Source organism: Pistacia vera, unplaced genomic scaffold (genome assembly GCF_008641045.1).
Source record: "Pistacia vera cultivar Batoury unplaced genomic scaffold, PisVer_v2 Contig204, whole genome shotgun sequence".
In the NCBI taxonomy this organism is placed as follows: Eukaryota; Viridiplantae; Streptophyta; class Magnoliopsida; order Sapindales; family Anacardiaceae; genus Pistacia; species Pistacia vera.
The window spans coordinates 412,202-422,568 of NW_022196007.1; the positions used below are offsets into that span (position 1 = coordinate 412,202).

The 10,367-nt window shown below is 33.8% G+C and overlaps 1 protein-coding gene across 2 annotated transcripts; it reads right to left on the minus strand.

The window, feature by feature from the left end:
* Nucleotides 1-491: 491 nt before the first annotated feature.
* LOC116128876 (light-mediated development protein DET1) lies at nt 492-6,181 on the minus strand. Of its 2 annotated transcripts, none has more exons than XM_031414645.1 (11): nt 5,859-6,181; nt 5,352-5,776; nt 5,008-5,236; nt 3,957-4,130; nt 3,250-3,318; nt 3,011-3,067; nt 2,034-2,114; nt 1,773-1,943; nt 1,564-1,659; nt 1,066-1,165; nt 492-881 (listed from the first exon to the last, which is right to left on the minus strand). In XM_031414645.1, the coding sequence occupies exons 1-11, from the start codon at nt 5,928-5,930 to the stop codon at nt 742-744; spliced, it is 1,614 nt and encodes a 537-aa protein (XP_031270505.1). In that variant the 5' UTR covers nt 5,931-6,181; the 3' UTR covers nt 492-741. The 2 variants fall into 2 exon arrangements, with proteins under 2 accessions (XP_031270505.1, XP_031270506.1); XM_031414646.1 differs by having other exon boundaries at nt 1,779-1,943; nt 5,859-6,180.
* Nucleotides 6,182-10,367: the final 4,186 nt, after the last annotated feature.

A 10,367-nucleotide genomic window follows, 5' to 3' on the forward strand; every position in this document is an offset into this window, starting at 1 on the left:
TTGAATTTTCCGACCAAATTCTAGCTTATTCTCACGTCCAAAATTCAATCGACACCACCCGTCGAACTACCAACCTCTACTCTACAAAAACCCTCTAACCTCGATACTTGATAACCTTCTGTTTGCCAGCAATCAAATTAGAGATTTTGTGAATAGTGAAAAATGGTAACCCGGACCAAAGAGGTTGCCTGGTCCCAATTGGACCGGTCCGGTTCGGGTTTTAAAACAGTGCTTATTAAATCACCTGGTTATCATTTTAAAAGCGTTTTTTTTTTTTTTTTTTTGGCAATAAAAAGATTTAGAAACCTGAATACATTTTGCAAACTCAAGTTCGAAACTAGAGCTCCCACCAAACTAAGAAGTGAAAAAAATGGCTTTTGATAATGCAGATGTAAGAACAAACCATAAACTTGACCGCTTGACTAATACTATGTAGGTATCATATTACAAATCTCAATACAATTTCCCATTGTTTTGTTCCATATTCCAAATTTAAGCTAATAAACATAAAATTTCCAATAGATAAGCATAAAACATACTGCTAAAGTCGACAAAAAATGGGGCGAAACGAAGAAACTAATGCCTAACCAAAGATACAAAGACTTCTTCCTATCTTCATTCGAGTGTTACAAGATCTTCCCACACACAGAGCTAATAGTATAATTATGGATGTACAAAAATTAATAAAATATCAAATGTACAGATGCAGTGGAAAATGAGTAAAGGCAGGTACAAAGAAACTCATCTCCGGAAGTGAATATTCATAACTGATGGCTGCATGAACAAAGTATGCTGAATGGAGAGCGCAAGCGGCAAAAATGGATGGAATAGGAATGAAGAAATCCTTTTTGTCCGACTATCTATAGTACCGGCTTCAGGACCTAAATAAAAACAGGAACGTCAATACCATACACTCAATCTAAAATCAAGCTAACCAATTAAAGTAGAGCAAATTCAAGCATGAACTCATAAAAGGATGTAAATAGAAGATAGGATATGAAATGAAGCAAAATGCATTGCTCTGAATTCGTTTAAATTGCATTGCAGTGAGGTAGAGTTATATACCTGGCTTAAGCTTAAATTTGAGGGTTTGTGGTTGCCTTCTGGAAATGAATTTAATGGGATGATCTGTCGATTGTCTGTGCCGATCAGCTGCAGAAATCAGCTGCAACAACATGACATAAGCATGGTTATAAATCATCAAAATCTGAGTATTGCATGGTTGCTCATAGTGTGAAAAATGCAATAGAATGACACAATTGTTGTAGCCAATATTTGCATAACATCACAAACCAAAACCTAAAAACACGTTTCAGATGGGACAATACATGTCAAGTCAATCTTCAAAACAGACAGGCTTCTGACAAAAAAAAGAAGCAAATCTCAAATTGATACAGACAATAATCAGGCCCATTCCCATAAGCCTATGCTAACATAACTTTCAAACTGCTGTTCTCGACTACAAATAGAAATTTAGTGTACCAGTTATAGTCGGTAACATAAGTATGAAAAAGATCTACTATCATAAAGTACGAACCATAAATAAGAGAAAAGGAATCAAACCTTCTCATCATAGCGAAAGAGAGATTGATCGAAATAGGGGGAAGGACTCTGTGACTGACAACTAAAAGGCAAAGAAGCCAGCATCTTCTTCACAAACTGTCATCAGTTGTTTAGACTGTCAGATAGAGAAGATGCAAACAGAGTGGGGGGAAAAAAAAAAAAAAAAAAAGAAAGAATAAGAAAGCATAAGTTAAAAAAGATAGAGAAACCTGAACCTGTGGAGAACTACCAGCTTTATTTTTCATGGACCTTAGTTGCTCAAGAGCATAAATGTTGTTTGAGTGAGATGATATGAAGTTCATATACAATGAATTTCTAGTTGTTGCGTGGAAATGATCACAAAACTGCTCAAACAAGAAGTAAAGCTCATCTGCTGAGTTCTACAGGAAGTAGCAAATCATATGCATGTCAGAAGACCAAAGAGGTTCACTAATAGTATAAGAAATTGAACTCAAGTTAAAAATAAATACCTGATAAAATGCAATGACCTCAGTTGTCTCCATATTATATACAACAAAAAATGCAGTATGGTGATCAGCATTTCGGGATACCTAAATATCACAAATGTCAGTCACCACATAATTCATAAAAAACACTCTGGTATTGAGGACAAAAATTATCCAGCTGAAAACACTGAACAAAAAAGAGTTTATAGATAAACACACAACAATAAACTTCATCTCATTTGTTTAGGCATATGTTTCTTAAAAGCTTGTAGAATTGCCATGTTGTATAAGAAGAATTTATCAGGTATTAGACTAAGACAAGAGAGAAGTCCATGAAGATTTATTACCCCTGTATTTACATTTTACAAGGGGGTTAAAAAAAATCCCTTTTTTAGGTTCAGTAAACTGACAAAAATGTGGATTTTTCAGGGTTCAAGTTAATGAAAATAATCTGTGAAGAGGTACAAGCTTGAAATTAAAGATCCAAAATAAAATCTCAACAATCAGTGAATTGGGTACCTTTCCACACACCCTCGTGGCTAAATACGTGTAAGAAATCTTGGCAGCATATTTTCTTCTTGAAACCGTAGGTAAAAGTGAGTATTTTTTAGTAGCATATGGTCATGAACACATAAACCAATGATTCCATGAACAACATATTGAGAATGACAATAAAACAGTTTAGACTGAATTTCAACAGAATGTAGCCTATTTAATAAACATTTGAAAGGAAGAATACATGAATCCACAATCCATAACTATAAACAAAGTATCAAGCAGTTTGAAAGGTAATCAGCAGGAAATTGCCAATAAAGGCATATATCATATAACCATATCATGTTGAAATCTGGATATGGCACAGTAGGAGTTTATAAAGTACATTGAATGAGGAAGCTCATTCCCTCAAGCCACTAGATTCTGGTAGTCCCCATATGTATCTATTCAGTACTTATCACATAGGTGTGGTTTTATAACATAGCTAGAAAGAGTAAATGACTCACCCCTGCATCTACACTACCAAACTTGATTAGCAGGTGATGTCGGTCCAGGAACTGTACCTGCCCAATAGTTGTGATTGAATAACTTGTTAGTTTTTATGTCTGCAGATGATCCCCAAAAAAACCTGTACAGTACTACGCCACGGAAAACATAGAAGGGATATGTAAGAGATATTCAAATTTCACGTAAAGGGAGAAATACCAATATGAATATGAGGATAAAATAAGAAGTTAACCAATACCTTCCAGATGATCAAGTCAACATAATCTTGAAAATGGAAGTAGAATTTCTTCTTAAGGCATTGGATCCTCTGGTCATAAAATATATATATATATATATATATAAAAAAAAAAAAAAAACTTATTAGATTAATAGTTTCACTAAAATAAAAATGTTTTAAAATTTCTTAAAAATCTACAAGTCAGATTAGATGAAAGTTACTGTAAACTTAAAAGCCTCACATACCATAAAAAGGTATCTATAAAAAAATCTCAAGACAGACTAGGTTCACAAGGAGAAAAACAAAATACGGCATAAAGTACTCACTAAAGCACACAAATCCCTCCACAGAAAAATACATGTGAAATGTCAGAACTAATAGAAGGTGTATTAGTCCACCTAGATCACTTCTCCAAAAACACAAGGAGGATTTTGTTCTGTTGATTTATTTTTCCTCCTCTTTACCAAGAAAAACAGTTCCCTTTTCTTATTTAAGAAAGAAAAAAGCATATGGGAGAAGCAAAGATTATATTTGGTGTTGAACTTAGGGGCTTGTCATATCATATGCTCTATCCCAAGTTGTATTGGGGAATTCATGGGGAAAGAACTGAAGGAGATTTGCCAAATAAATTTTCTTGTTCCCTTATATAGTAATTACTTGATACATACTCCAATGAAATAAGAATAAGACCCCATATATAACATAAAGTAAGAAGTTAAATGACCAACCGTTGTTTGATCTGTTTCTTCGTTCCATATTCCTCGGAATATAAATGAAAGCAATCGCTGTTTGATGCCACTCAAAAAGGGATTATCTTGATTGGGCTGGTCATGATTTGAACCATTCTCAATGTTATTCCCAGGCAGGTGATGTAACCTACTTCTGTCAGAAGTAGTCATATACTGCATACAGAAGCTAATTTGTTGGTCGATAGATCCACAAAAAGCAAACAATGAATGTCTGTATATATATATATATATATATATCTATATATATTGTAAGATTATGGATAAATACATAACAATCATGAATAACTATCAATATGAATGCCATTATATTCATAACAACCCCTAAACTCTGAACATTAATTTCTGTAAACAGACTGAGTGCCATGTATAAAGATCTACTGATTCATAGAGTAAATATGTTGAAAAGTTCAAGTTGTAACCAAGAGATTTCACGTTAAAATACAAACCTAAGGCAACAAACAAAAACAATTAACAAAACAGAATAGACACAAGCCAAAGCAGCCACATACTTCAAATTGTAAAAAAGATACAATCAAATTACAATATTCCACAATAAAAACATTGGAATCATCAAAGAAAAGTCAAGTCATCAGTCTTTAGGCAAAAGAATATGAATGCTTGTCTTGAGGGACCATAATCTTTTGCAAATTACCAACATGTACTATGGTCATCAAACACAGATTAGATGATTCAGTAATCAATTCGAATATTTACACTAGCCATCAACTAAATAGCAGTAATTCTAATAATTTGGCAACCAATAAGGTAAAATTTTCTATACCCAATCAGCATGTAAAAAATTTATTTGAGCGACCAATATCCATCACTAGGCAGAAAGTAGAGTTGTTATACTGGCAGAAAGTAGAGTTGTTATACTGCTAAAATAACGTCATAAACCACATAGACAGGGTATATTGATAATCAACCAAGACTTAACAGTACAATCATGCTGAATTTGAATAGTGAACACAACACACAAGCTGCTGAAGACAGAGGTCATTTCAAAAGCTTGAACTGATATGTATCTTACCTGAGAATTGGAATTGAGAAAAAGTTCATCATCTTCACGACAAAATGAACCAATAGCCCGCACATCAACAAGGCTTCCAGAGTCCCTGATTTGTAGAACATGTATAGTTTGATACCGAAGGGACACAATTGCAAGTAAATCATCATACAAGCATACTCCCATGTTATGAGCTAAATTGATAAAATCATTGCGAAAGACCTTCTCATCCATCACAACTCCATCTTCCAACCTAATCATAATCATATACATAAATAAGAAAATGAAGAATATCTTATACTTAACCTCCTAAATATGTAATATTTTTCTAAATATAAATCGTCGCATTTAAAAATCAAGAAACAAACCTCAAGAGGTGAAATGTTATTTTCTCTATAAAGGGGACTCCTTGAACAGCTTCTCCAGTGGCAGGAGCATCATGAATTTGAGCAGTAGAGGTAGCAAACAGTCCGAACTGGTTACCCTCCACCGAAAGAAAGAAGTCCTTGCAAATAAGCTCATTGCAGGAAGCAAGAGTCACACAATACAATTGAGTGAAGAAACTCTCAAACCTCCGCGCTTTAGGAGGAAGATCCTGACTGGTACATTCTTCTTTACAAGAAAAGGACAGCCAAGTTGGCCTATAAACAATCAAATCCTGATGGTTCCTGCTAAAACTTATAAGGTATTGACCATCATCAGTGAACTTGCGAAACGAATGGTCGGGGCATTCCACATCATAAATGGTAAAACTTGGGACTAAATTCTCATAGAATCGACGAGCACAATGAACCTACAAAGCATACACATTTGAAGTAAAATGCAAAGGGGTTCTCAATTATTTCGAAAAGAAAAATTTGGGCAAAAACATTTACGCTGGTTCCGGGAGAGGGAGTGTGAATTTGGCGGTCGAAAATTCTGGAAACGACATTGATGCTTCGAAACATGAGAACTGATCCACAATTTCAATCAATGGGAGTTTGAATTTGAGTTTGCAATTTCGAATTGGTTCTTCGCCATTGGTTTCCTGGTACAAAAGCTCAGTGGGTTGAAGAAAAACAAGAGAAATTTGCAGCTGAAACAAACAAAATCATCTTTGAGCAAATAAAAAAAGAGATCTTTTTTCGTTCTAGTTTCAATAGTGTCAACCTAAACAAAAAGGGGCTAGGGATTTTAAAATCCAATTTTAGTCATGCTCCATTAATTCTACAAATATTTGGAAGAACCCTGTATTTGGTAATGCTATCAATTTCGACCTTCCTTGAGTAATATCACTAAGCCTCCAGTTTGTTAAAAAGCCCTTTCAATTCAAGATTAATTGAACCCCTGTACTTTTTACATGGTGTATATTTGTTTGACCCTTTATGTTCAGAATAACAAAGAAACCCCTATTTTTTTCAAATATATCAAACTACCCTTTTTGGTTTAAAATAATGGACCCCTATATTCTTCTAAAATATCAAAGGAACCCCTTTAGGGACAAATCTCTTCTTCACATAATCAAGTTACCCTTTTGATCAAAGTATTAATTGACCCCTATGTTCTTCAAAGATATTAAAGAAGCCCTTTTTCTATATAAATATCCATTATTCTCCTATGTTCTTCCAAACTACAATTAATACCTATATGTTCAAAATAATGTGGGTCCTCTATATTTTGTAAATATATCAAGGGCACCCTTTTCAGAACAAATATCCATTTCACACTTTTGTTCTTTCACACTATAACTTAATCCACTATGTTCAAAATATTATCAATACATATATTCTACAATGGTTTTTTCTTTTTTAATAGTAAACCTCGGGTGTTTGACCTATCTATGTGAGTACCTGTCGGTTATAGAAATATGTCTAGCTCTCGTGTGTTTTGCCTTTTTTGTAATGAGTACTCACTAGTTTCTGAAATGTCATCAATTCAACCTTCAAAATTTTCAACAAATATTAACCTTTTAACATTATTGAAAAATTTTGGTTAAAAAAAATCATTTCCTTCAAATTTAAACTGAATAACCTAATGGTTTGTAAAAAATGAGAATTACGATCACATTTTTAAAACCAGGCGGTGCTCACAAAAAGGACCAAATGTATGTGGTTAAAGTGGTTTTACCAAAAAAAAAAATAAAAAAAAAAAAAAGGGTTCTACAATTATATTAAAAGAGCCTTCTTCAAAACAAATATCCATACTTTTTCTGATTCCGAAATTGTGAAATTCAACTGATGAAACGAGACAACAAAAATTGCTTAATTTAGAAAGGTGGATTCAAGAGCGAGAGAGAAGAAGAGTCAACCGAGTAATCAATGAACGAGAATGCATCTCTGTAAGAACACCTTCGATGGAATCGTGACAAACTTTTCTTCTTTCAAGTTTTGAAATGAGTTGTTGTAAGGGCTAGCTGGTTAGAAAAAGGTGCACTACTTTAGTAAAAAATATGTTAAGCTTTTATTCAAGAATCAAGCCCTTCGAAGATTATATATGTCATGATTTTTTTGGGAAAAAAAGTTTCCCACACGAAATTATTCTACAACACAACAATTTTATATATTTCCATTCAATCACATTTACAATATGCTCCCTCACTCCCATTTATCACATACACAAGTCCTAAATGAACCAACATGTACCCAGTACATTCAACACTATATGATCAATGAAGAGAAAAGATCAAATTTAATTTAAATTTCAAAGCTTCGTGTTGAAATGGTGGCTTAAATAGTGCTTCCATAGCACAAAGACCATGTTCACATGAATTTGTCTTTGGGTCATTAATGCCATGACAATTTTCTCCGCATTCAATCAAGTTATTTCAAATGTTTATCAGGCATAATTATTGTCTTATTTAGTTTAATCATTTGATTTCTCTATGGGAATGAGCTTTAATATACATTATTTTGTTGGGATTTGTTGATTGATATGAGAAAGATCAAATTTTTTATCTATTTTGGGCGAGATTGATGATAAATGCAAAAATTGGATTAAATTACCACTTTGAAATCATGTTTGAAAACTTGCATTTTATTCCTATGCTACATGTGATATTTTAATGCTATGGTATATGTTTCCGTTATGAATACAAGCATGAGAAATATGAAAAATGATGGCTTGGAATTATGTACATGGTGATAGTGGTTTTCAAACCACCATACGAAGTACTTATCCCCCTATATTAGTTATGACTTTGAGCATGTGTATGATTTGTTATATCGTCGACCCGAGTGATGTAAGATGCCATAAGGTCGAAGGCTTGAGCGAGGTAAGATTTTGCTAGGCAAGATTTAATGTGTCGGCCAAGTGGGTTGAAGGTTTGAGCAGTGTATGATTCCGCTCGACAAGATAATTTTAGTGGCTCTACCCGTGCGATGTTAGATCTTGCCAGGTAGGATGGTCTTTCCACTGGGTACTAGTTGTGGTGAGAGATTTTAGTATGGATTATGAGATATCGTTCATATTTATAAAATATGTTTATGGGAAATGAGATTTTATAAGCATGAATGTTTTGTTGCATATCGAAATGTTTTCTCCAATCCCCCTCTCATCAAGTATTTCTAGCTCACTTTTTAAATGCCCCCCCTTCCAAGTCATCAGGAAGATCGTGCAGATGAGTGAATCCACTTGAGGTTAAGCCACACGACTTCATTTTACCAAGTGTGTAATTGTTCGGTTTCATTTTCCTGCCACAAAAGTTTATGTTTTTTATCATCATGTATCATTTCATGTTATATTTGGATTGTAAAAGTATATAAAACCTAATACCATATGTTTCTTTTTCTTATTTTGTGAAAGATTTATTTGTGTATGTTCTATGATGATGAAATGAGGAAACGTATTATGATGTTTATTTCAGAAATACAGATTTTAACATGGCGCGTCTCGGTCACTTGAGTCTCATGAGTTCGCTTGGAGCCTGTGGGATAGGGAGGGTCGGGAAAGGTCGTGTTAGTTGGGCTTAACAAAACACTTCCTACGTCCATCCCTTCGAATATCTTCAAGGAAAGTGACTATAATTTTAACAAGTCTAACCATAACTTCTTTCATATCAATCCTCATCTCACGTGATTCTCTTGTAGACTCCATCGCCATGCTCAAGATAGATGACACACATTGCTTTTTTGTAGCGAAATATTCATCCCCTCTTTTCAGCAGGTTGGTGTCCACAACTTCTATTATTTTATTATGTATTAAGTTAATAATCAAACGCTTTAAACTCATCACTCTTTGTAAATGTTTCCATCAGCAAAATACCTTAGCTGTACACATTGCCTTTTCTCAATACCTTTCCTTCTCTTCCATACTTTGCATTTGTATTTAGTTTTGTTGTTAAGTGTAAATTAATAACAAAGACGGTTTTATAGGAAAAAAAAAAGTAAGTTTGGATTAAACCTAGAGCCATATAACCAATTGTGGCAAGGGTTTTTGTTTGTGTGATTGACTCTTTTTCACCTAAGAGGTTTGCAATACCGAAATCCCTTAAATGTGCAACCATGTTTTCATCTAGCTATACATTGCTAGGCCTCAAATCACATTGAACTGTTGGGATAGAGTAACCAAAATAGAGATATTCTAAGACTGATGCAATGTCTATCATTATGTTCAACCTCTGTTTGGCATGTACTCCTACATAGATGCTCCAAAATCTTCATTTGAACAACAACTAATGATTTTTGCAAGGTTTTGGTGGCAAATAATGCATATCATTTCACATTCAACATCAAAACTCTTAAATGCTCCTTCAAGTTGAAGGCGAAACAACTTTATTGCAACCTATTACTTTCACTGAAGTATAAGTCGCTTGTACAAGTTCACGGCGAGAAATTCTTCTCCATTGTGAGATCCCAACATCATTACTCGGTAGCTCTTTGCTTTGATTTTGACATTTTCTCAACACGAGTATTAAGATCACAACAACTAGTAGTAGGGCAATCATGAGTGCCAAAACAATTACTAGTGAAAAATATTCCTTGATTTCCAATTATTGGTAGATTTGTAGGGTGGGACATGTGGTAGGAATATTGAACCACACAATGCAAGATTTTCCATAAATGATTTGACTGAGAAGTTTGCAAGAGCCCTTCCTCTCAGAATATTTCCTTGTAGTCAATTGAACGAAAAATTTAGATATTTGAGATATGAGAGTACCTCCAAAGACCTATGAATTGCTCCTGAGAGTTTATTATTAGACATATCCAAGAACTCCAAGCTTAACAATTCACCAAATAATTTTGGAATTGGTTCACGTAAATTGTTGAGTCTTAAGTTGAGAATATGTTAATCTTTAAGTTCTCCAATGGTGAACAGTATATCACTTGATAAATGATTCCCTGATAAATATACACCTATCTTTTAGATTTCCAATCTCTAATAAAAGAGATCCATTTAGAGATTTTTAT

Excerpts from the sequence above, each read along its gene's own strand:
- LOC116128876 (XM_031414645.1), bottom strand. The coding sequence starts at position 5,930 with ATGTTTCGAAGCATCAATGTCGTTTCCAGAATTTTCGACCGCCAAATT. Across the intron at positions 1,660-1,772 it reads GTAGTTCTCCACAGGTTCAG|TTTGTGAAGAAGATGCTGGC; the intron begins GTTTCTCTATCT and ends AACTGATGACAG. Across the intron at positions 882-1,065 it reads CAAATTTAAGCTTAAGCCAG|GTCCTGAAGCCGGTACTATA; the intron begins GTATATAACTCT and ends GTTTTTATTTAG.